The sequence below is a fragment of the Nothobranchius furzeri genome, chromosome 1 (genome assembly GCF_043380555.1).
Source record: "Nothobranchius furzeri strain GRZ-AD chromosome 1, NfurGRZ-RIMD1, whole genome shotgun sequence".
NCBI classification, from domain to species: domain Eukaryota; kingdom Metazoa; phylum Chordata; class Actinopteri; order Cyprinodontiformes; family Nothobranchiidae; genus Nothobranchius; species Nothobranchius furzeri.
In genome coordinates this window covers 83,963,695-83,990,754 of record NC_091741.1, presented here as the reverse complement: position 1 = coordinate 83,990,754, position 27,060 = coordinate 83,963,695, and the positions used below count along the sequence as shown (strand labels likewise).

Here is a 27,060-nt window from a genome sequence, read left to right as displayed (position 1 = left end):
TGTGTTTGTTTTGCCATTCTTGATTCTCCTTTTCCTGTTTGCATGTAGGTCTTTGTTTTGGGACAAAAGGAGGGCTTGTGTTTGTGGTTAAGCTAGAGTCAGCGTCATAGCCTCAGGAGTGGCTGCTTCATTCAGACTCTGCAGTTTTTCCTTCTACTCTCTCCCCAACACAGCTGTGATGTTTGATGGATCAACACACACTCACACACACCTGGGTGCAGTAACTCAGAGCTTAGGATAAGAAAACTGGAAAAAAGATCAGAACGCTGGACTGGAGTTTTTGCTGAGAGGTGGACTTCTTGTTGATGAGGAAGATTTTACGATTCGACTGATATGGGTGACTCAAAAGTAGTCCGGACCCCAGGAAGTGCTAGCTGATGGGGTTGACACTACAGCCATGGTGAAAAGGATCATGAGAAACTTTTAGACATTTAGATCAAGCACTCAGTGTACTCTGATGACTTGACCTCCAGGACAGTGCCCTCTGTGCACAGAAAACGTGGAATCTCTGCAGCGTTCAGAACCTCATGAGGATTACTCGTATGAATATACATTGGACTATTAACTGCCATGGCTTTGGCATCATGGTATCACCGAGACATCAGCCGAGTTTGTGCAGAGGACTTGTTGGCACGGGCGGGAAGGGATGGCAGCTACCTGGTAAGAGACAGTGAGTCTGTGCCAGGAGCCTATGCATTGTGCCTACTGTGAGTGTATACACACACACACACACACACACACACACACACACACACACACACACACACACACACACACACACACACACACACACACACACACACACACACACACACTGATAACTTACGGGACTGTCTTCTCTGTCACAGACACATAAACCTCAGACATACCAGGCAAATACAAATTTGGTAAAGAAAATCAGAAGCACTTCACTCAAAATTCACGAGTTTTATAAAAGTTTTGAATTGCTTCTCTGCAAATAACTTCATTGTGTGAACCTGTGAGCATCCAGAAGACTTGTAACTTTAGCAAAACCAAATTTAAGGATCTAATTTGGATTTGACATAAATATTATTCATGTTTTGGCTGTTTGTGATTTGATTTAGCAACTTCACTCATCCCATCACATCCATATGGCACCAACGACTGACATCAGCCTGTAAAGAAGCTATCCATCACTTAGACTTCTCTGTCCAGATTCAGACCCAAACCTATGACTCCTTGTTTCCCCACTTACCCCCTTTTCCTCCCCGGGGCCCCTAAAAGTGGGCTGGAGCTTCAGCAACCGCACTACGCTGACTGTTCATCGGCCCAAGCCAGAAACATTCCTGAGAGCTGAGCCTGGACGCTCATAGTGTACTCTCTTTCCTTTCATTCTTTTCTCACTATATCATCCTCGCTTTATTTTGTCCTTTACCACTGTGGTACTCTGTTCACAAAATATACAGAACTACACCGTACAAAATTAAATGTTGAATTTCCTTTACTGTTATGTCAACTGGTTCCTCTGAACTTAGTTGCTTAAATGTAAAAAGTAGTAAATATATTTTTTTTTACTAGGGGTGGGACTCAGTTAAATAATTTAATCTAAGTAATTAGAGGATTTGCAATTAATCTTGATTAACGTAATTTCTGGACTATAGCGCGCACCTCAATATAAGCCGCACCAACAAAAAAAAAAGGTTTTCTACACACACACGCCACACTCAAATACAAGCCATGGCGTAGCAGCCACATGCAGGTCTCCAGCGCACAGCGCATGTATGGCCATAACATTAGATAATTAGACAGAAAGATGCTACACGTAAGTTTTTCGTTGTTGTTTTCATTCAACAAAACGAATTTTAAACACGGGTGAGCACTGATAGCATTCATATTTCTGGATGGTTATAAAGTAAAAACAGAACTGACACGTTATTACCGGTAATTTGCATGCATGTTTAGAAGAAAAGAACAGCGCTGACACAGCATTAATAAGCCCTGGATGATTAGAAAATGAAAACTGCACACAAAACATGCCTGGTTAGTAAATAAAACACACTTGCCTACCAGAAGAAGTAATTCGCTCTCATCTTCCTCTTGCGCACTAAAGCCATTAAAGTCCTCTTCTTCAGTGTCGGAGTTGAACAGCCTCAGAAGAGCTTCGTTACATACCTTTTCTGTGGTGATGTCAGTGTCGCTGTCCGTGTTGCTGTCATCATCCCCGGGTGAAGCTGGCTTGAATGAGTTCTTCCCGCTGCCGTCTCCAGCGCCAAACCATGGATTCATTCATGCCAAGCTTACGTACGGCAGCACTGTTTCCCTCCTTTACTGCCAGATCGATGGCCTTCAGCTTAAATGCGGCAACATATGAACTCATACGTGTAGTTACCATGATGGGGGGTATGGATTTGAAAATAATTATTCGTCGTGCCGGCTGCTTGCATGTGCTAAATTAAAATGAGCACTTTCTTCGATTTCCACTTTTGACTTCCACCTGTTTCACTTTCTGCTAAAGCGCCCCCTGGCAGGTGAAGGAAAATCTTCAGTAAAGCCGCACCTCATTATAAGCCGCATGGTTCAAAGTGTGGGGAAAAAAGTAGTGGCTTATAGTCTGGAAAATACGGTAATTTCAATTAAATCGTTCAAGGCAATTTGCGCCCGAGCAATTTTTTCCATTAAAAATGATGTTTGTGAGGCACACACCCACACTTTAATGAGCATGTTTCTGTAACCACAGCGTCTATTTTATTACTTTGGTCCCATAAAAGCAACCACTGTGGGATATGTTGGGATGTGTAAATATTAGTTTGTATTATTGATGAATTGTAAATAGATATGGAACATTGTAAATGTTGTGCACTGAACTGAACACTAGATGGCAGCAGAGCACTACTAATATATATTTAGAGGTGTAGTGTAGAGTTCAGGGGAAGTTCTGCTGAGAGATAAAAGATGAATGCTGTGTGTGTGCTTGTCCCTCCTGCTGTAATAAAGTTCATATGGATAAAATTACTGCCTGCTTTCTACCAACTAGAAAGCATAACTGTGAAAACAATCTTTTTTTTCTTTCTTTCTTTTTTCATGAAGAGTTAATTGTCATGATTCATTTGATTGCAGTTTTAGTTGGGTTTGGAGCATGTAAAACAGTTTTATATAGTGTAGCCCAGGCTCTGCAGTTTTGTGAGAGGTGCAGTTTGATATATGTTATTATGTAATTATGACGCTAAACTTTTCTGGCCCCCATTTGGGGGGCACTTAGGCTCACCCCTAATTTTAACAACAACATAACAACGTATTACTCTTAACATATAAGCAGGTAGGTTTAGTGAAACCAGTTGACATAACTTGGTTAAGTGAAATCATTTCAATTCTTACAGTCTAGATCTTTTATTATTATTATATGTGTCAGAATTCATGTCTTTAACAACTAGCGCCTTGTTGTACTGGTTCAGTTTTTCAACAATACATTTAAGAACACCATTTTTGATTGCAAAGTTGATTATAATATTTCTTTTTGTTTCCCAAAAGATTCCAACGTCATGTTCACACGTATCGTATCCTTCCTGATGCAGACGGGCTTCTGGCAGTTCAGGTGAGGATTAAATGCCACACATGGTTCTTTGCCTGAAATACAGAGGAGCAGCATAAAAGTAGTCAGAAATCATCAAACATTGGTTTGCTTTCCCTTGTTGGTCTGAGAACAGGAGTGTTTGTGTTTCCCCTCTTCACTCTTACAACTGCACTCTGTTGTTTGAACGGCATCCCTGCCATGTGTACGCATGCTTGCTGCATGAGCTCAGCACACAGAAGAAATTGTTTTCATGTCTCAGAGATTCCTGCTGGACCCACACACTAATTCACCGACCAATGGGTGGGCTGGCTTGTTCTGCACATGCATGGGGGTGTTTGTATTAGACATAATGAGTCTGTTGGATGTGGCAAAGCTTGAGGCAAGAGAGAGCAAATGCCTTTTTAAAAAGCGATTTAATACTAAGACTGTGATAAACTCACGCAAAATGAAAGCCTTCAACCATAAGATTACACAAGCACACTTTGTGAATGAGACATGTATCTCTGTGATTTAAACTTTGCACATTAAAGTTTAATGTCCAGAATCTCTGGATGTAATTTTCAAGCCTTTAACGTGGAAAAATTCCCTACTTTCCCAAAAGGACATTTAACTTTGTTGCTTTTCACTTGTTTTTCCACTGCCATCAGTATAAACCTCCAGTCTGTGTTTTCCCCCACCGGATTTGCTCCACTAACTCTTTCTAGTCGCATGCTTTACTTTTTTGTTTTTCTAAGAAGGCCACAGTGCTATTTTGGGAGCACTTTTGTCTTTCTCTCTCTCTTGAAGTCTGTTGCTCCTTTTTCATTTCTTTTAAATGACTTTTCAAGAGATATTTGCGGTTTTAAAAAATACTATTCGAAGCGTTCCTGGCAAAAGAGTTGGGTCGCTTAAGCCAGAAAAACGGTTTCTGTTACCGCAAAATGAAAACTAAAAATTCTAAAAAGAGGGCAGGGGAAGTAGCTCGCTCTGCTCTGTGGTCTGACGTGTACCATGTTAAATTAGTACATGCAAATGGTAGCTATGCGATTATGTGATCTTAATTTCTGACTGCACTGCTTGTATGGGTTTGATGCAAAGTCAGTGAGCAGCAGGCCATGTGCTTGTGTTGCATCTGCGAGTAGATCATAATGATATTTCCCTCTTTCTTTTAAACTTACTGAGATTGTTCAACAGCAGTAAAAACAGAGCTGCCAACGTTTTCTGTAACCAGCTGTCTCTGCTGACACCTTCCTCTGGTCACACAGCTTTTCAAATCCCTCTGGGGCATCTTTTTCCACACAACCTCACCTGCATGCATCTTTTTCTGTCATGCAAATTCAAACGTTTGTTTTCAAAGACTTTGAAAGATGATTTGCTGTTGCATCCTTTCTGAAACATCCACTAATGAGTCAAAAAGCACTCCAGATAATATTAGTCAAGCTTTATTGAAAATGAATATTTAACTTTTTACATTTTTTATACTAATTAATTAAATTAATTTAAAACCTTGTGTTTCTGCGTTTATCTCTTCAGGTGCCTTGTACCCATTTGAAAAAAATACCTTTGTGGGGCTGCTGGTACCCCAACCTTTATACAGCATGTCCACTAATTTACTGATGTCACTTAATCCATGAGTGGTTACAAAAAAGAAAAGAAAACAATGATAAATGGTACTTGTAGGTACTAAATTGTTCCCTAACAAGTAAAAAGTTTCTGTGGTCTTATCTGCCTTCATTTTAACTGGATGAATGTTCATTTTTCACATGTTTCTGTTGCATTTCTGTGTCCCTCAGTCGACACAGGGGGTGCAGGTGAACTGTTTTCGGACCCTCGAGGATCTGGTGTTGGGGTACCAGCAGCCCCACAAAGGTCTGGTCACCCCTCTCCTCTACGCCGTCGCCCCTGATACAGACACTGGGGATGAGAGCTCAGGTGGGTTGTTTATATGGAATTATATTATTGTCAATTACCTTTGAGACTGGGGTACGTAGAGTGACGTCATCAAGAAAAGGAGAAGGAGAAGATTTTGAAATTTGAACAGCTATTGCCTTCTGGAAGGAGCTAAAAGCCACGCCTCATGCAGCGCATGCGCACACATAATTGCATTTTAGCGCTAACGGACAAGTTACGCGTTGATATGTTCCTGCTCAGACACACTAGATTCTTACTGCTTCTGCAGGAGCTGCTAAACTCATCTTTATTCAAATCTGTGGTGTTCAAGTAGGTGTAATGATTTAAATTACATGTTATTTAATAAGCCATAAGGCGTAGAATTCCATAGTAAATATGAAATCAACCTTACGGATCTGTGAGGTTATTTTAAACCAGAAGACTGTAACTTTTTATTGCAGGGATTAGATAACAGCTTCGTATTCACTCAGAGACAACAGAAGAGAGAGAGAGTCAAGTTTGAAAGTTAAAAAATGTATTACTAAACAAATTAAACTAGACTAACTTTAACACTAAATGTATGGTGTAACTAAGGTGGATGAGACAGTGAAGGGGGTGAGGTGTAATGTTGCTCAGAACCAGCAAATCCGAAGAAAGGATTAGTTCTGATGGGAACTGAAGGTGTTGTCTTCGCATTAAGCTTTGATTAAGAGATTCATAAACACATTCAACGCCATTTGACAGTCTACATACCCTGAGCGGAAGTCCCCGTCTAGATCAGGAGGTGTAAAGGTCCAACTTGACCTTTGTGGAGCCGGAGCCTGTAGAAGCAGCCACGGCAGCCGACCACCAGTCTTGAGATACTCCCGGGTCACGACAGTTTTGTTGGCATCTGGTGAGACCCACCTGGGTCGTGATGGTTCAGCTTTTATTCTGAAAGGAACCATTGCAGCAGGTGGAACGGCAACAGATTTTATCCAGCTTGTCGTTGGTTCTTTCGGTTGAAGAGGAAAGTTACGGATTGGCCACTCCGACACTTCTCTAGAACGCTTTGAACTGGCGTTAGAGATGGCGTGGGCATAGTTTTTTACTTCGGATGTTTTGGTTTATGGTCGAATGAAAAGATGACAGATTTACCAAGCACCACCAAAACCACGCCTCCGTCAGATCTGGCAGATTCTGATTGGATCAGTGAAAGTAATGTGTCATGTCTTTTAATGCTACGTGAGATCAGTCCTATTGGAACATTTTAAGTCATATTACCTTTATATTCTATAGGATTTTAATAAAGTAATTAATGTTTTGATTTCACAGATTGGTCACATCTTATTTATTGACTAACACTTTGCGTGATTAGCTTTATTAAAATAGAGTTCTTTGATTAATTAAAAGGAGAAAGTCCATTCTTCATTCTTCTGTTGAGCTGAAAAGAAGCAGGTTAGAAGCAAATGCATGAGACCTTGAGGCCATATCTCATGCAGACTAGTTCTGAGCAGAGGAGTGGGGAAACGGTCATTTCCTTCCATTACATAGGGGAAAGTCTAAAACCAGCATCAGACACTCACAAACGTTGTCTGCCCTGCTAAAGCTACAACAGACTAAGAAAATGGTTCGATGTATCATGAGGTTAAACGCTATGCTCCAATACACAAAAGATAAATCCCTTTTGGTTACCCTCCCTCATCTTCCACAGTTAGCTTAAAGTTGACACACTAACAATAATTCAATGCAGGTTGAGTTGGCACTCAAGCTAGTTATTGTACAAAGCCGACCCTGCAGTGCATGCTGGGAACTGGGGAGCATTCTTGTTGATTGACAGCTCCCTCTTTTGGATACACAAATGTATTGGTCAATGCTCTAGGCTCTCGTAAATTATTTGTTTTGGTGTTAGGCCAGAGGAGGGGCTAATGGGACATACATTATGAAAGAATTTTGTACTTTATTTCATAGAACAGGGTCAGATGGTCAAATGCATTTTGGAATTGTTTTAAAAATCTTGAACTACATACCCCAGCTTTAAGTCAATAGATGTTCATAAGATATAAAATATTCAGTAAATATTTTCACCTCACAGGTGCAGATATTCAACACTGCCTGCAAACCTATTAGTTTAGTTTATTTGACAGTTATTAAGTAAACTTTTATTTAATCAGACAACTGAGATTAAGGACACAGAACATTTTGCAGGTCCTTCCTCCCAGCAGCTGTTAGTCTTTGCAACCACCCCTGCTCCATACTCCATGCAGTGTCTTTTCACTGCTGCTTTTTGTAAACTGCACATTTTTCTGCACACACTCATTGCATTTTCACAGTTTCCAATTCGTGTTTCCCATTCCATGTAAATATATTCCACCATTGTTTAATCCACACAATATGCTTCTATTGTTATTTCTTAAAATGTGTACATATTCAGCATTTTTTAACTATGTGTATTTTAAATATTTTAAGTGTTTCTGTGTTATGTTTGAATGTATTTTACTCTTTATTTCTTATTTTTTACTCTCCTTTTTTGCTCCTACAATAAATGTAATTGCTAGCCTGGCAAGCCATCCCATATATGTGTAAAAGCTAGATCCTACATTTGACACTACTTGTTGCTAAATACCAGTATTGGTATCAGAATCTGTATCGTATCGGTAAAAGTTAATCGATACCAGTGCAGTTGCCCGAAAGTGACTTCACTATAACTTGCCATTTCTGTTCACCTAATATTTTAGTTTTGTGATCATTTCTATTAATATATTTTATTTTTTATCCACCTCACAGTATTTTCCATTTGAAAGCAGAGAACAAAATAAAACCTGTATTCCAATTCATTGCATTTTTTGTGTGTGGTAGAAGTATCGATAATCGGTATCGGCGAGTACTCGGATCCAAGTATTGGTATCGTATCAGTTCAGAAAAAATTGGTATCGTTGCATCCCTAATTTGTAGGCTTTGTTTTTACGTGCGCTCAATCAAAGTTCAACATGTCCATCTTCATGTCCAACAGTTATTTATTTCATTATTATATGGCATTTCCCTCTAAACCGTTTCCACTCAGCATAAACTCAGATTAAGCACAGTAGGAAAGTGTATTCCTCCCTCTCATTAGCGACACCTGAACAGAATTGCAATTGTCCTTAAACAGCCTCTTAGCAGTAATGAAAAACAAACAAAACAAAAGTGAAACACAGCACCTACATGTAAATAAATTGTCATTCTATAACCTATTGAAACCATGCAGTCGTAGAACAAAATCTACGATTGTCTTTCAAACGGTCTCTGCACGCCTTTGGACAGTGTTAGGACCAATGGAAGCAACAAATAACATGACATATTCATCGCTATGGAAACCAGTCAACGGAGCAGAAAAAGTGGAAAAGACGATGGACATTTCACAATATGCATACTTGTCCGAACTTGTGTACTCATGTCCTTGTGAAACGTCATCATTGACGGCCCATGGACTGTTCCAATCCTAAGTATGCATAACGACAAGTTCGCTCAAAGTTCCCGGATGTGTTCTTACTCCGCCCATTGTATCGAAGATGCATCAATGCATCCTTCTGCGGACTTGGGACGGCAAAGTTTCCCATAACGCATTGCGTTGCAAACCATTAAACTCCGAACGTCAGAGGAGAAATCTAATAACCATAATGTTTTATATTAGAAATATAAATAAAATAATATAAAGTTGTCTGTTATTGTAAATAATCTTGTTTAAATTGTGAATTTTGCTGTGTGTGTTTGGGTTTTACTCTTCAAGATCCTTCAAAATGCTAATTGGCTAACCCACTATCAAAATAAAAGCACCGTAGGTTTATTCTGATGAAAAAAACTTTTATTATTCATTAAAGAGTGGCAAATGCTAGTATTTTATTAGTTTTGATCAAAAGTGGGCCAAATATAATACAAATAATATATTTTTGTTGTCAGGTCTTTTTTTAACAGTAGCAAGAAGCAGCGCTCGTTGCCAGGACACAACGGAGTACAGTTCTGTTCCAAATGCCGTCCTCGTCCTCCCGTACCCGGTAGAACAGACTTTCTGGTGTCCTTGCCAAGAACATACTTGTCTAGTACACAAGAACATACTCGCGTCCTTGAGTATTAAGAAATGGCCAATTACATCATTTTTCTCTTTGAAGGACTTAAGTACCAAAGGTGATGCCAAAGCCATTTCAAATGAGCCTCGTTCCTGACCTGACACCATCTTTGTATTTTTCTTCACTGCAGCTTTAGCAATCAGTCCACCCAACAAATGATTGGTCAGACACAGAACTTTTTGGGCCAATGGTAGACCTGCTGAGTCTACAATGGAGTGTTTTAAACTGACCTGCAGAGCAAAATCTTTTGCTACTGCCATGGTTTGTTCTAGCCTGTGTAATGGGCCATTCCCATCTGTACCGGGTCGGCCCGGGCCGGGTAGCGTAGGTTGTTTACATATCTGGGTGGCCTGGTATTTTTCCGGGCCAACCAAGGCTCATTCTCAGCCCTCTTCTCGAAGGGGTCTGCTTCAGGCCGACCAGGGCCAACACACCCACTGCTGACAGCAAATTCACACCTTCCATTAGAGCAAGCCTCTGATTGGTGGGTAGAATCAGCCCACATGGGCGTAAGACAAGGATGTGTGGAATCAACCGGGCCAGGCTGGGGCCGACTGGGGCTACCCGGCCCGGGTCGTCCCGGTACAGATGGGAATGGCCCATATTTTGCCTTTGTGACACCAAAATGTCCCCATTGAGGGACAATAAAGGAATGCTCTATTCCACTCCACTCTTCTCTATTGTTTTATTCTATTTGACCACTGGGAGTCAGATGTGAAGAAAAGCTTCAGCTTTTCACTTTCACTTTCCCATTGATCGCACCCTCCTGATGAGGACCTTGACTGACTGACAGCTGTAATAAGGAAAATACATTGTTTTATTAAATTGTATGGTTAAATGCTTTATCATTGTTGACTGTTCTTTTTTTTTTATTCACACAGATGATGAGAAGCCCACTCCAGCCCCCATTAATGCTGTGTCTTTTATGGGACCAACAACAAAACCAGCTCCCCATGCCATTTTCCTGGAGAAGTTACAAGATTTGAATACATCCAAGTACTTGTTTGATTTCATTTTGTTAAATTTTTAACAAAAATAGCTCCAACTTCATTCTGTTTTTCTCCTGTAAGTTAAACTAACTTGAGGTTGGAAGCTTTTGCAGATTGCATCAGTTTTTCTTATTGAATAGTATTACAGAGTTATTCACAGTGACACCTCATTGTGTTCTTTGCTAATAGACATCTGTATCTATTATCAGTCCAGGACAGCTGCTATTGGTGAAATACTCAGTTTTATGCGGCTGCTTATGTGCTATAATTAAATTATGCGGTTATATCTTCTGCTGTTATCTGAACCGAAGATCATTTTCAGTTCAGTCTTACTTTTATTTAGTTTAAAATCAAAGCCAACTCTAAAATAGATGCACAGATGATAAATGTGGGGTTTTCTTGTTAAAAGTGCTGCAGGTGATGTGATCAGCCTGCTCAACGACTACCTTTTCAGTGAGCTTCCTCTCGACATTGAAAACATGCATAAAGGTGCAACAACTTTAAGGCACCTGAAGCGCACTCTGGTTACTGCCTGCCAAGGTCTCAACAGGTTAGCATCTTTCTGGATTTTCCTAAATTAAATTGTTTTAAATATACAGACTCTTATTAAAGTATGATGACTTGATGAAGATTGTCTCTTGTGCCACTTGGTTGCGATGTTGGTTAGCAGCACTATTTTCTTCACAGCGGGAAGGTCCTGGTTTTGAAAGTCATCTGGGGTTTTCTGTGTGAAGTTTGCATGTTTTCCTTCTACATTTGTGGGTTTCCTGTGGTCCCACAGCACAAAATCTATTCAATCAATCAATCGAACTTTATTTATAAAGCTTCATTCTCCACGGCCGGTAAAATTAGTTTGGAGAGGTAAGAAGGGCCCAGACCATTAAGACACTTAAAAACCATCAAAAGAACCTTAAAATCGATCCTGAAATGTATGGGGAGCCAATGCAATGATTCTAAAACCAGAATGATGTGTTCCTGCTTCCTTGTATTCATCAGGACACGTGCTGCTGAATTTTGTAAGAGTTGTAAACCTGAGATGCTCTTTTTAAGCATTCTATTCTACTGGTGATAAAAGCATGCATCAGCGCCTGTGTATTGGCCCGATAGAGAATGGGGTGGACTCTGGCAATGCTCTTTAGGTGATAAAAACCTATTTTAGTAATATTTTCATGTGAGGAATAAAAGTCAGCTCAGAGTCAAAAATCGCACCCAGGTTCTTCATTTGCTGAGATGGATTAAAAGACAGAGATTGTAGTCTTGGTAAAAGTTTCTCACTCTAGGCCTCAGGACAGATAACTAAAACCAGTTTTGTCCTGGTTGAGCTGGAGAAAGTTTTCCACCATCCAGGATTTGATACGGAGATGTACAACTGTGCATCATCAGCATAACTGTGATTGTCCTTGATTCACATGGACCCTAGCTCAGTGTGTGTGTGTGTGTGTGTGTGTGTGTGTGTGTGTGTGTGTGTGTGTGTGTGTGTGTGTGTGTGTGTGTGTGTGTGTGTGTGTGTGTGACTGTTTTATCACTGGTGACTGGTGATAATAAAATGCATGCATGGTTTTGGTTCTACAGTGAAATCGATCTCACTCTAGCAAGTCTGGAAACTTTGGCCAAAGTCTTCGACCATCCAAGCTGCACGTTATCGTCCACCAAGGCACAGGTACTGAAACAAACCATCCAATTTCCAGTATGGATAAAGGTTTGTTCCCAGTGAGACTTTTGTCTTGTGTTTTGGTAACCAGGGTCCAGACATGGAGATTGACAACTTGTTGTGTAAGATCTCAGCTTTGGTCAGCCTCCTCTCTTCTTTGGAGAAAAAAGTGAGTTTGCAGCAATGAGCTGCTAAGCTCCAATCCTGCAGACATCACTAACCTAAAGACATCTTGACAATGATTTTTACCAGTTTGATGACTAAAACTAAAGGTCTTCCTTCCTATGAAGGTTTTAAAAGCTTTACAAGATGCAGTGACCAACCACAATCTAGCAGCTCAGCCCAGCCCACCTCCTCCTGACCCGACGCCTGCCGCTGTAACGCCTATAAGACACAAAGCCCGACAGCTCCCTGTGCACTCCTTCCAGGTAAATCAGACCAACAAAGATGCTATCTCACAATAACATCGGTCACATATTATATTTGAATTTTATTAATTAAAAAACTAATTTTATGATCCAGCAGAAACACCAGTCTTGATGTGTATGTGTGTCGTTAGGTGAAGATGGTGAGGTATGGCAGACAGACGGTTTCCGTGGATGTGGACTCTGGAGTGTTGCTCTTTGACAGGAAGGCTGGCTCGTTTGGTGTAGAAAGGGTCTCGCATGACAGAAGTAAGCACACGTTCCTGTTCATTCTTACTGCCTGAATGTGCCTTTAAGTATAGATACTAGTTTCTGAACACTAGAGAGCATGCTAGTGTTTACAATAAAATAGATGAGCATCTAAGCATTTTTTTAACTCTGCTAGAGTGCATCTGTCAGACCTTTCACCAAGTCCTTTTAGCATTATTTAGCAGAGGTGTGGACTCGAGTCACATGACTTGGACTTGAGTCAGACTCGAGTCGTTATTTTTTTTACTTCTGACTTGACTTGATAAGATCTATAAAGACTTACAACTTCACTTGGATTTGAACACCAATGACTTGTGACTTGAATCGACTTGCATCTGTTGACTTGATGATGACTTGAGCATATTTGATATTTTAGTACAAAAGTGGCACGACATGGACAACAGTCATAAATCATTCTTCATTCTGGGTTTGATTTTGTTCTGCTAAATGCAGCAGCACTTTGTTTATAACCAGTTTCAGTTGCACTTTCTGCTTGTTTCGGCAAATAAATCAAGCTTTAAGAAGCTTTATTTCTGGAATTTATTTATTATCATTGTCATTAAATTGAAGTTGGATAGATGACTTGATTATGACTTGAAAATTCAAAGTTAATGACTTGGACTTATGTTTATGTTTATTTATTTGGCAGACGCTTTTATCCAAAGCAGCTTACAATTTATAACCTATAGGGCATGTTGTGATCTGTGGGGGAAACCGGTAGCCTGGCAAGCCAGACTAAATAAATGTATTATTTAGTCTGGCCACGCTCCATTGAGGGCTCTCGGTTGTGGGGCGGGTTCTACCGTTGTCTTTCAAATGATCTCCACATTCCACTGGACAATGAATGTGACATACTCTTGTTTCACTCTGTTGCATCATCCCACCCACCAGGCATATAGAGTGCCCTGATTGGCCCACAAAGCGGATAAAGCTCTGTGATTTGTTCACTAAGCAGATAGAGCACTATGATTGGCCCACCGTTATGGACCAATCACTGCTCTTTATGTGTTTGAAACCCCTCTAGAGAGCTGTGATTGGCCAGCCAGAGTCCTGGTAGGAGCTGCTGAGGTTCCAATGGAGTGTGCCTAGACCAAACTTTGCAAAGCAAGAATTTGGTCTAGTTCACTAGGCTAGGAAACCGGAGTACCTGGAGGAAACCCACGCATGCATGGGGAGAACACGCAACTCCACGCAGAAAGGCCGCAGCAGAGTTTCGAACCTGCAACCTTCGTGCTGCGAGGCAACAGTGCTAACAACTGCGCCACCATGCAGCCCAGACTTGACTTGGACTTCCACATCATTGACTTTTGATTCGACTTGGACTTAGTTGTCTTTGACTTAGACTTGACTTGCGACTTGACTGGAAAGACTTGTGACTTACTTGTGACTGCAAAGTGTGACTTGGTCACGCCTCTGTTATTTAGTAATTGTTTTGCTAAATCTAAAGCCTAATTTTCATGTGTCAGTTGTCCAGATCGTCAAGTTCCAAAACAGTCCAGCAAAGGTACATTTGATGGTTGACGGCTACCGCAACACACCGCGGGAGATGACGTTTGAAAGCGCTCAGGTGAGATAAAACAACAAAACTCATCATTAAATGTAATCCAAGCTCTCCCCATGTCTTCATTTTTATCTCCTTCAGAAATGTGAGTCCTTCTGCCACCTCCTGCTGCTGATGAAGTCCGCACACGCTCAGCTGGATCAACCTGATCTGGTGTCGGTGTTTGTCGGCACCTGGAATATGGGTAATCATTTCAGTGTTGACAATAATTTTCATTAGCTGTTAACAGAAAACTCACCATAGAGAGTGTAAGTCTCCTCCCTTTCCGGTCGACTCATGGGCCCCCAGAGGAGCAAAAAAAAAAAAGAATGCAAGTCAACGGGGCTAAAATAGCTATTTTCTAATCCGCTTCGCCTTACGCTTTGGATCACACATATGTTGTATTTCTATTTAAATGAAAAGTAATAATGAGTTTCGACCACACCAGTCATGTACTTTGAGATTCATCAGCTTGTAAAAATTCGTAATTAGCACAACTACAAATCAGACATCGGCACGTCGCGTATACGACGTCGCCGAATAATCTCCTCTCCCCTAGCATAGCTGCTACTTACCACATGGCCAGTTTATGGTGGTTCTTTGCTCCTGAAGGAAGTATTTGAAGTTTGCTGAACTTACAGCCATCTCCCCTCTGTTTTTCTCCGTGGCCGGGAGCAATGACATCACTTTGGTAATGCACATTTGTAGTCCTGGACTTATTTTCACACAAAACCTGAAATAACGTTTCCCCCTGTTTGGAAATAAGCATGTCCTTGGTATCAAAATGTGTCTTTAAAATTCACAGACATAATATGTGAAATCCATGGCACAAAACAAGCGGAATTAAAAAATAGCTTTTAAAGCCGCAGTGACTTGCATTACGTTTTTCGTTCTTCCCATGGTCCGGAAGTAGATGGGCGTGACTTAGGCTCCCTATCGCATCATTCGTGTGTTTGCAGGTGGTTCCCCTCCTCCTCGAAGCCTGCAGTCATGGGCGACCTGTCGTGGATTGGGACGCACCCCTGATGAGTCCACTGCTTTGCTTCCTCATGACATTTATGCTTTGGGAACTCAGGAAAACCCACAGGGGGAGCGGGAGTGGACTGAACATGTCAAGGCAACCCTTCGGAGCTATACTCAAGTTGACTTTAAACTGGTGATTATCTTTTATCTACCTTTTTGGGGGGGTGGGGGTGGGGGTGTATTTGATATAATATTTGGAATACAGATACTTGTGCAGTATATGAAATATAGCATGAGCTAAGAATATGTGCATATTTTAAAAAAGTTTGTTTTATAACCAGCTGTCAAATTTTAATATTTGTAAAAGAACATACACGTTTTTGCAAATGAACGATGAGCTATTGTACTTTTTCTGCTGGCTAATGTTTATAACATCTCAGTTACTGCTAGCTTTTTGATACAAATCACTGAATTCATGATAACATGTTAAATTTGGGAAATCATCTCTAGTTTGACTTGATTCTCCTGAATAATCAACTAAACAATTAAATACTCTTACAGTTTTACCTCTAAATGAGTATATTATTGCAGCAGCGTGTTAACCTTTTGTGTGTTTCAACATTCATCTTTTGGTTCTAAAATGACTCAGATGCTGTTAATTTAGTTTGGTGAATATTAACTGAAGACGTTTTAGCTAATACACTTTTAAAGGTTTCCTCAAAACTATTCTAAAATTTAGATCATAAATTTCTTTAATTTTATTTCTCTGCCTCTTAAAAACCTGTAGTGTGATTCACTGAAAAACATTTTTAATTACTATTTCAGTTTTTCATGCAGGCTGAACATTCAAATAGCCTTCTACACCTATTTCCTGCGTTAACTTCTGATAGAAAATCCTCTAAGCCATCTCTGCAGCCTTGCTTTTAACCACATAAAGGACCATATAAAAATAGCAGCAGAAAATAATAATTTAGACTTAGCTGAGTGGTTAATTGTGCTATGTTTAGAAGAGGTCTGGAGACAACTTGTTGCCCACATCTGTTCATTTAACACGTAACAAAACTAAAATATATGTTAGTATTTTTTTTATTTAATGAAAAACATTCTTGAATTTAAAAAAGTAATTTTAAACAAGTCGAGAGAGAGAGAGAGAGAGAGAGAGAGAGAGAGAGAGAGAGAGAGAGAGAGAGAGAGAGAGAGAGAGAGAGAGAGAGACAGACAGAGAGAGAGAGAGAGAGAGAGAGAGAGAGAGAGAGACTGAGTGATCAAATTGTTGTAATGTAACGTAATGTCCTGTAGGTGGCAGTGCAGTCCCTCTGGAACATCAGGCTCGCTGTGTTTGTGAAACCAGAGCATGAGAGTGGCATCAGCCATGTGAACACAGCCAGTGTGAAGACTGGCTTAGGAAACACTTTGGGTGAGCTTTTTTTTTTTCTTGCAAGATTTTAACTTTACAGCTTAACACAAACAGATAAAAGCTAAATGTCATACCGATTATTCCAGGAGTATTTAGAAAAGGTTTTGAGTTTGACTTGTCATTTCAGGAAATAAGGGAGCTGTTGGAGTATCCTTCCTCTTTAATGGGACATCCTTTGGGTTTGTTAATTGCCACCTGACCTCTGGAAGTGACAAAGTACTAAGGTTCATTGTGTGTTTCCATGTAAGAAATGTTTATCTTGTTTTGTTTCTTTTCTGATTAAATAATTCCTTGTTTGGACATTTGATCACCCAGGAGGAACCAGAACTTTGTGGACATCCTGAGGCTTCTCTCTCTGGGTGACAAACAGCTCTCTGGATTTGACATCAGTCTGCGCTTCACCCATCTCTTCTGGTGTGGAGACCTGAACTACAGGCTCGACCTGGACGTGCAGGTCAGCCCGACTCTCATAGATGCTGATGCCACGTTGCTCTTGTGAAATGTATGCTTCCTTTATGATTTCCATTTATCTCCAGGACATCCTGAAACACGTCTCCAAGAGAGAATTTGAGGAGCTCATGTGTGCAGACCAGTTGACCCGAGAGAGACACAAGAGGAAGGCCTTTTTTAATTTCAGTGAGCTTCACGAGTGACCAAACAATAAATGGTTCATTTTATCATTTCCACTTATGCTTTATTTATCTGTTTATGCTGGTTAAGAGGAAGAAAAGATCGCATTTCCGCCCACGTATCGTTATGAAAGAGGCTCTAGGGATTGCTACCTGTGGCAAAAATACAAGACGTCAGGGGTGAGTCTGGTTTTGCTGCACTTGGAATCGGATCACAAACACTTCCACTTGGATTTACACCAGCTGCCAAATCGTTTTGAGAAATACAGTTTGTTTACAGTTACAAATAATAAACTAGCAACCAAGGCATGGAATTTAGTCATCCATGTCTCAAAATGCACCATTTTAAAGGAATTGTTGATTTGGCTTTCATTTCTAATCATTTTAAGCTATAAATAGGTACTTTATACAGTGTGTGCATTTTGTTTTCAAGAGTAAGATTTACAATACAAGATTAGTGACACAGTAAGCAAAGACAGAGGCATCAAGCACGTATTTGGATTTGTTAGAAACTGGGATCTTAGCCGCGGATCAGTCATGGAGCGATGCCCCCGGAGCAGATAAGCTTTATAATCTCACTCAAAGGCCAAACAGTGGGAGCACACGAATGCCGAGCTCAGTCTCCTGACCTTCCAGTCAGTAAGCCACTGCCCAGGCCTGCGATCCACTGCTGCTTCATTCCAAGTCTACTCTTCTTTAGGCAATTTCTTTGTAACTTGTTCCTGTTTGGGTGTAATCTGTATGGGGATAACTAACTTTGACTGCAGCTTCTCTGATCTTATCACTAAAATAGCAGGTTTAGAGTTAACCTCCTGTCTAAAACAGAAATAAGTTCATCTTTCTCTGTGTATTTTTTATCTGCAGGCAGAAAATTGCACAGTTCCTCGTGGTTTATGTAACAGAAAATCCCTTCTCTATAGGTTCGAGTTAATGTGCCGTCGTGGTGTGACAGGATTCTGTGGAAGTCCTACCCAGAGACGCACATCATCTGTAGCGCATATGGTGAGTGTGAATGTATAAAAGGAACAACATTTACTCAGAAAACCTGTTAACAAGTAATCAGACCTGCTCAGTGTTGAAATGTTCTCAAGAAGCAAGCTCAAATTAAAACATTATTTTGGTGTATAAAAATAGCTTTACCATTGTGCACAATGGGATCTTAACATAAACAATGAATTGCCTCTGTGCATGAATGTGCTATACAAATGAAGCTACCATGCCTTAAACAAGAAAGAAATAAACCCACAGGTTAATGAGGACTGAGTCTTTTCGATTTGTTGGGTCTGACTGACTGTGACTAACCTGGGCAGCAGACTGACCATTTTTTCTCACACTAAACATTTGGTTGGTTGAAATCCTGGAAAATGACTTTGAACAATATAAAAAGACAGAGAAACTTGGTATTTAAAGGCACTCCTGGCAGTTTTGCTTGCCTTTAGTACTCCCTAATGTCAGTTATTCATTTTCTGTGGTCAAACTGAAAATGAAACCTATCTCCTCTCTGTGTGTTCGTCAGCTGAAATGTCTCCTCAGCCTTCCTTATAGGAGCGGTTCATTACTTAATCAAACAAATAATCTGTAGTCATTATCTAAAACATGCTGGAAACGTGCTGGAAGTAGACTGCAGCGCCACTTATGTCAGCAATTTTTCTATTTTTCCAAAAAAACAAAAAACTAACCGTTAGCATTAGTAACTCCACCACATGACAGAACTCCTTCAGGCTTGTGTTATTTGTGGAGATTAAACAGTAAATTCTGATATAACCAAACCTCAGGAGCAGAGGTTCTACTACAAGCCCCTCCCCTTCTCAGCTGACTAGGGAAGGGGTGGCTGTGGTAAACTCCAGCTTGTTTTTTTAAAGTGAAAAAAGCCTCAAAAGGCTCATTCTGGAAGGTACTGAAATTGACAAGTGTAAAACTGCTGAAAACGCTTTGTGAGAGGGATTTAGAGAAAAGAGCTTCAGAAACCCTTTTTTTTAATCAACCATAAAACTATTATAACTTCATACAAAAAGTTACACATCTACTTTAAAGTAAATTACTGGTTTATTTCTCATCAGGTTGCACAGATGACATATTTACGAGCGACCACTCACCTGTTTTTGCCACATTCCAAGTGGGAGTGATGTCCCAATGCAACTCCGGGGCGGGTGTGTATTATCATAGAAATTGTTAGAATACAAATATTCATGATTAAATGAAACAGAATTGTAAAAAAAAATCCAAGCAGATTTGAGTTTGAGCTTGGAGAGAGCCTGGATTGAGCTGGAAGCTATTGATGTCATTGTGAAGACAGCAAGCAAGGCCAAGTTCTTCATTGAGTTTCACTCCTCCTGTCTGGAAGGTATGACCACATGTCAAAAAGACGTGATGAAGGATAATGATGCTCATTTGTAAATGCTGATTTAAAACTTCTTTTTGAAGAGACGCAGCGCTCCACTGAAAATAACTCACAGAGTTGTGATGTTCCTGGCTTTCTCAAACTGGGATGGACCTCCAAACAGCTCCCTAAAGTCAGTAAATTGGTCTGTTTGAAAATGGTTAAAACACAATGTAATGATCTGTCTTGTTGACTTCAAGTGTTTATTTTTATCATAGCTTTTTCCAGTCTTGTCTGACATGGAATACCTCCAGGACCAGCACCTGCTACTATCTGTAAAGTCTTGCGATGGATTCGAGTCGTACGGTCAGTCCAGTCACAGGATCTTTCCTGTCAATTGCTAAATGTTGCTTCACTTTGATGGGATTGGTCCATAAAGATGCAAATCATCTCAAAGAATAACAACAACAACAACAACAACAACAACAACAATAATAATAATAATAATAATAATAATAATAATAAAAAGCAAAACAATCATTCTCATTTCAGATTGTATTGTTGTGTTTTTTAAAGCAACACTTAATAAGTTACCGTTTTCTCCCTCCTACTGGTTGAAAAAAACTGTTGTAAAAAAACTGTCGCCTGCTGTAGCTAGTGCTAACAATGAGCTAATGCTAACATAAGCCAACTGATACTGAATAAGTCACAAAGGAAAAAAAACATGATTACATAGTTAAGTCCAGTTAGCAACAAAGCCAGGTCGCCATCAGTCCATAAATCCATAGCCTCCTTTAGCTTCCTCAGGCTAGTGTAGGCCGCACCGATGTTCACTCTAGTTTTAGTTCTTTGCTTTATCTCCAAACGCATTACTGTCTTAATTTTTTTAATAGGCCCTGCCACGATGCCAACAAAAAAAGAACTAAGTAAAAATTCTTATTCTTCCTGTGCTTTTATTGATGTTTGGCAAACTGAAAAAGCTAAATGATAGCCTTTATATGAGCTACTGTCACAGTGAACAGTTGTTGCCGTAAAGCAGGTAGAGCCCTCCTACCAGTGTTCCTACCAGAACCATAAAACGTCAGTTTCTGGTCAGCAGAGTGCTGTCCAGTGTGAAGTTGCTCAGCTTTCTGGCTCAAGAACCACTGAAACCAGTTTGAAAAGCTTAAAGTGTTAAAAACTACGTTTCCTGCACAGTTTAGCTTCTAATTGCATTAGAAACATTATAAGAAGGTGATGAAATGTAACATTTGAGAACTTTGTTTAGATAATTAGAAGTGATGCTACATCATTTCCACAGGCGAATGCTGTGTGTCTCTGCGTTCGCTGACTGGAGCCTCGCAGAAATTTGAGACGTTTCTGAGTCACCGGGGTGAGGAAATGGGCTCCATCCGAGGAAGGGTTCGAGTCCACGTTCCCAAAGACAGACGGGCCACACGGCACAAGATCTATGGTGGGTCGTCCAAAAATATTTCTTTCTGAATAGCTGCCTTGCTTGCACTATCACTTCCCTCTACACCTCCTCTGTCTCTGACTCCTTTGACCCTGCCTGGAGTCTCGTGTTGCTTCATCTACTTGGTTCTTCAATGACCCCACCCCCACCCCCGACTTCACTTTGCAAACCTACTGGTATCTATTGGCTGCTTCCTCTTTTGACTCCTGATTGACTGACTATGACCAGATGCATCCTGAGACACAGAAACAGGACATTTGGGTAATGTGCCATCAGGTCAGATTTTTCACACACACACAAACACTATGCTCTGTGACTGCAAACTGGCAAAGGCCTTTAGCACTTTGAAGAAGTTTCACTTATTACAAAATCGGGTTTTCATTTCCTCTAACTTTACTTTTTCAGAATTGTTTTGTTTTGAAAAAGAGGATAAAGGTCCTGGAAGGGGACACGTGTCTCCTGCAGCAACACGACTCCCAGTAACGAGGTAAGAACCACTGAATGTGATTAAGAAAAATCAGTATTCCTAATAAATCTGTTTGCAATAAAAAAAAAGTAACTCAGTTGTTTTAGAATCCTGCTTGAAAATGTGAATTTCTGATGGATTTCCTAAACTGTTCAGAAAACTCACCAAAAACAAACTTAGCATGAAACCAATAAAATGTTGTTTTGCTCCTCAGTTACAAGTCTACATGTTTGATGATTTATCAAGAATGAAAGCCCAGAACTCCGCATAAACACCTATCAACAGATTTTGTTACAGTTGTGTCAGATTGAAGCAACACGCCTCAGTGAATGTCACTTTCCTACACGTTTCAGCGCACCAAATAGAAAACGCAACAGGAATAATCTTCAGCTTCTGTTTAGACTCGTGTTAGTGTGTCTCGTGGGAGTTTATTTATCCTCAGGAGAACATACACTAAACACTGTTTTCATCATTTTCATAGGGCTCTTACTGAGTTACATCTCTGAGTTTGTGTCAACAGAAGAAACAGAAAGTCCATAAGAGGAGAAGTTCCTTATATAACCTTTCATGCTGAAAGTTGGTTAGAATTTCCTCATAACTTCATTTGTTCTCTGAAAAGGTCTCCAGTGGCTTTCCTCGTGAGCTACTGAGACAGCAAGAACCCTCCTATATTTGCCTTTTCTGTGATGTTTGGCCTCATCTTCTAACACTTTCCACTGACACAAATTTTAAAAGATTTGGAAAAGAATTTTTATAATGTGAGACATGCTCACTTGTTGCAGACCGACCGGAGTTCCTGCTAAACCCACTCCGAGCAGCTACACCAACCCTGCTTACTTCATCTTTGAAGGTGTGTCTGTCCCCCCCAGAGTGGAGGAGCGTCTCCCCCACAGGAGGGACCCTCAGGTGATCTGGTCCGGTAACGAGGCCTTGCAGCTTCCAAAAGTCTCTGTCCGACATGGCTTCAACCGGAGGAGCTGCCGAAGATCAGACTTTACAGAAATTGAAATTCCAGCTCTCCCACCTCAGTGCGCTCCAACCAGCGACTTTCAAATACCCCAAACCAGCTCCTCTTATCAGCTTTTTCCAGTCCAAAGCCCAGCTCCTGCACCTCCACCCTCTGGAAACCCCATCCCACAGTACCAAGAGCAGACTTCACCTCTCAGAGACAGACACCAGGGAAAAACTCATGTCCAGGACTCTGTGCAGCCTGAAAGCAACGTGAGGAACTTGTACATGAATCACTCTGAAATGATCAAAGAAACAGCCCGACACGATAAACCCCTGCTCCTTCCATCAAAAACAAATGCAGTCCAAGCATCAAAGACCCCATCGGCGCTGCCATACACCTCCTCTCACTCAGCACACCGTCACTCTTCGGCCTCCTGGATCGTGGATAAACGTCCCCCGGCACCAACAGGAGACAACTCCCTTACTGCTTTACAAATAGCCAAGTCCCTCAGTGAAGTTGACTTCTTCCCATCAGTGGAGAGAGGCCAGTCTGCAACCAGGCAGAGGATGACTTGTAGAAATGGTCCTTTAAAGCAGGCAGACCGGGGCTACAGCTGGGAGAAAGAGGTCTGATACTCCTCACAGAGACAAACTGAAAACGATTTTGGTCCTTTTCTTGAAAATTTAAATGTCTGTTTTGTCCCAATGCAGGCGTCGGTCCTGAAATGTGCGCCTGAAACTGTGCAGGAGCTCCTCAGTACTCTGGGACTTCAGAAATACACCCTGGGACTTAGTCTGAGTGGCTGGGATGATCTAGATTATTTCAGGTAACCGAAGAAAAATACTAATACACATGACGTTATCGATGCTGCTTTAGAGTTTTCAGAAGAGAATCTGAAGCCGATGTAAGTAAATGTGAAAACAGGGTAAGGGACTCTTTTCTTAGACTCTAATTTTTTTTATCTTAAATTTGAGTTAAAAGGGTACAAGTTAAAGTGGAAAGTGTGGTTGGTAGTAAAGAGGGTGATGTTTGTATCATTTCAGTGCAGTCTGAGGAAATGACAACAGCAGGTAAATCAGGAACAGCATCTTTTCATGTCATACTGTGGCTTTAACAAGGAACCATACCAGCAAGCTGAAAGTAATGGTTTATGTTAATGAAGGGTTATGTCAGGTCATCATGAGCTGTCTGCATCATCCCGGCAGCAGACATCAGTCTGTGATCTAAGTTTAAGTAACTTCATCTAAACCATCCCAAACTCAGAACTTACCCAACTCACCCCAGTGCACACTAAAGGTTTCTGTCTCTTTTTTTGGGTGGGACAGGGTTAAAAAATTTTTCATTAATCAGAGGATACATTAATTAATCTTGATTTATCACATTTTATTTGCTTGAGAAAATTAGCCCCCAAGCAATTTTTTTTATATTTAACGAATTTATTGAGGCACAGATGACACACCCACACTTTAATGAGTATATTTCTGTAACCACTATGTCTTTTGGATTACTTTGGTTTCACTATAAAGGGAACCATTGTGGGATTTGTTGGCATATGTACAGAACTGAACACTAGGTGGCAGCAGAGCACTGCTAATTTATATAGAGGTGTAGTGTAGAATTCAGGGGAAGTTCTGCTGAAAGTTACAAGATGAATGCTGTGTGTGCTTGATCCTCCTGCTGTAATGAAGTTCAAATGAACCTTTTTTACATGACACACTGTGCTGACAAATCAGCGTAATATTACCGCAATGGCATGTCTTGTAAATGCGCCATGCTGGCATGGCAATGCTCGAATTTGTTCCGACTCACTTGGTAGTAATATCGCGGTAATTGTCTATCTTATAAACGGGGATTGCGCCTTGGTGCAACGGAGTGAGGTGTCATGATCACTTGGGGAGTTACTGCAGACTTATGGCTGGCAACTATACTGAAAATGAAAGTAAAAATGGGCCATAAATATTACCTTTGTAAACAGAATCAGCTGAGACAGCAAACTGGAGTGCTGCAGCGCTGCGAGAGCTTTTCTCTGTTAGAGCTGGAAGTCAGCTCATTAGAGAGGGCCCAGAGACTGTGGGGAACCGACCCCTTTAGAAGTGGCTTATTTAAAAAATAAAATAAACGAGCATGGCTTCGATCACAATAAAAAACAAGTTATGTCCAAGTTAAATGGAAGTCCATGGCAGCACAGAGACTGTCCCCATACCCCCTTTATACCGCCATCGCCAAGGACACGATTGCGCCACATTATCTCCGCGGTGTGACCACTTATAAATGACTTAAGGTTCCCAGATGCCGCCACGGCGTTGTGGCAAAATGACGTCATTCTTTTATAAAAACGGCTGTAGATGAAGTTACTTCCTGCCTGATATCTACCAACTACAAAACCTGACTGTAAAAAAAAAAAAAATTTCTTTCTTTTCTTCATGAAGAGCGATTTGTCATGATTCATTTAATTGTAGTTTCAGTTGTGTTTGAAGCACATAAAATAGGTTTATATGGTCTTGTAGCAGGCTCTGCAGTTTTGTCAGAGGTGCAGCTTGATTGTAATTATTGTTATATAGGGCATACATTTTTATGCTACCCTTTCCGTCTCCCAATTGGGAGGTGTTCGTGCTCAAGGGGTAAAGTTAATGTATTATTTTTCCCTGATTAATTAATTGTAATTTTGCCCTGTGATGGACTGGCCATCTGTCCAGGGTGTACCCCGCCTGTGTGCCCAATGACAGCAGAAGATATGCACCAGACCCCACCACCCCCCACCCCGCGACCCTGCATGGGAAAGTGGGTTACAAAAATGGATGGATGGATAATTGTAATTAATGTGTTAAATTCCCATCCCTACTTGCTTCACATGGTTGCTAAACTCGCTGCTTTGGATCTACAGAGTTCACCATGAGTTGTTTCTCTTTTCAAACTTCATTTTAAGCTCTAAGAAGGCTAAAATTATTAGTGATCTGCACTGATTACATTAAAGCTCCAGGTTCTCTTTCTTTGTTCTACCAAAAAACAAAAAAACACTTTGGTAACATTTTTGTACGGTGGATCTAAGGTGCAAAACACAACCTTGGACAAAATAACAATAACACATTCATTAATAAAATCTTTGAGAAAAAGCTTTTCAAAAACTTGACAATTCAAAAACACTTATAGATCTAAGACCCAACCATAAAGAAAAAAAACATTCATCTCTTTGAGATGATAAATCCTCTTTTGGTGTGTTTGGCTCTGATTCTGTTTTCTTCTAATTTGTGAAATAGGAAATTCTCTCAATAAAACGTCATTATTTTTGTTGTGTTTGTCACTTCGAGGCTGCCGTACATTTGTCTTTGCACATCCTGGGAGAACGTTTAGTTTTTTTTACCATGTAGAACTCAGACAAAACAACCTTAAAGCACTTTCAGATAAAGTTTAGTTCACAAGGATTTCCAGCTTGTGTGGTAAGAGAGTGGTTGGGGCAGAGCTTTCATGGCCAGTTAAAGAAGAGGAATGCTTACAGCAGGGAAAACCGGTCTCAGTGTGCAGGCATGTTTTAAGGCCAGTCTTTAAAATGTGCACCATTTCTTTAAGGTCAAGTAAAATAAACAGTGACATGTCAAGATTCAGCCAGATCAAAAATTCATACTGAGTGCTGATATTCATGTTAATTTAGAATATTAAGTATAAAATTATTCATCTCTGTTCTAGTGGCATCACTGAAGAGGACCTGTGTGCAGCAGGAGTAACAAACCCCTCGCACCGTCGCAGGATTCTGGAGAGCTTGCCCAGGAACTGGACCTGACAGGAACTATGTAAAGACCTGTCACTTATTCACAAATGGAACTGGAAATTCCATTTGGACATTCTGATTTATACTGTAACAAGTTTATCTGTGCCGACACGCACAAGAAGAAAATACTTTTTGAATTCCACACCTTCTTAATCTGCCTGAACCATTGATATGTGTCTCTAGTTTGTGATAAATTACAAGAATTAATCTTTTTTTGCTTCATTCATTTTGTTTTTCAGTGATTCTTAAAATGTTATAAAAATACAGCCCCCTGTGTTCACTTAAGGCCAGTGTTTACCATCTATTTCCTGCCACGGGCTTCTTTATCTTGCTAATGTGGAGCCAGAGTCTGATCATACAGAAGTCCTACAATAAACCTATACAGCATAAATCCATAGAAGGGAACCAAAGAAAGAACATGTTTGCCGTTTCATAATGTTACCACCATGTCTCCTAATGAGTTGCGTGCTATGTTCGGTGCACATATTATACAGTTCATAAAGCAGCACTTGACTGAGCAATCACAAGTGGTTTTGCTTTTGAGCAAACAGTAAAACAACTTTTTATGGTCCTCTCCTCCATCTCTGACCTAATGCACCACCTTGTTGCTTCATATTCAGCGCTGCAAAAGCAAGGTCTCTTTTGTCTTCAGGTTTTCTTTTCATTTTTGCTGCAGCTTTGCCACAGAGGATAGTCAGATATTTTCTTCTAATCTGCAATTTAATCATAAATGTTTAAAGAAACCTAAAACAAA

At 40.4% G+C, this 27,060-nt stretch overlaps 1 protein-coding gene across 2 annotated transcripts; it reads left to right on the top strand.

Annotated features, from left to right (window-relative positions):
* The first annotated feature begins 425 nt into the window (after positions 1-425).
* On the top strand, positions 426-27,060 carry inppl1b (inositol polyphosphate phosphatase-like 1b). Of its 2 annotated transcripts, none has more exons than XM_054739212.2 (27): positions 426-707; positions 3,490-3,553; positions 5,305-5,443; positions 10,368-10,482; positions 10,885-11,025; positions 12,048-12,135; positions 12,218-12,295; positions 12,417-12,554; positions 12,686-12,800; positions 14,267-14,367; positions 14,443-14,545; positions 15,300-15,496; positions 16,603-16,720; positions 16,848-16,944; positions 17,036-17,174; positions 17,257-17,356; positions 17,441-17,529; positions 18,270-18,351; positions 19,410-19,499; positions 19,580-19,693; positions 19,774-19,862; positions 19,948-20,035; positions 20,970-21,122; positions 21,528-21,609; positions 22,371-23,166; positions 23,251-23,366; positions 26,225-27,060. In XM_054739212.2, the coding sequence occupies exons 1-27, from the start codon at positions 571-573 to the stop codon at positions 26,316-26,318; spliced, it is 3,663 nt and encodes a 1,220-aa protein (XP_054595187.2). In that variant the 5' UTR covers positions 426-570; the 3' UTR covers positions 26,319-27,060. The 2 variants fall into 2 exon arrangements, with proteins under 2 accessions (XP_054595187.2, XP_070406790.1); XM_070550689.1 differs by having other exon boundaries at positions 527-660.

Coding starts and splice junctions, on each gene's coding strand:
- inppl1b (XM_054739212.2), top strand. CDS start 571: ATGGCTTTGGCATCATGGTATCACCGAGACATCAGCCGAGTTTGTGCA. Junction 5,444..10,367: donor CACTGGGGATGAGAGCTCAG/GTGGGTTGTTTA, acceptor TTATTCACACAG/ATGATGAGAAGCCCACTCCA. Junction 17,357..17,440: donor GAAGGCCTTTTTTAATTTCA/GTGAGCTTCACG, acceptor ATGCTGGTTAAG/AGGAAGAAAAGATCGCATTT.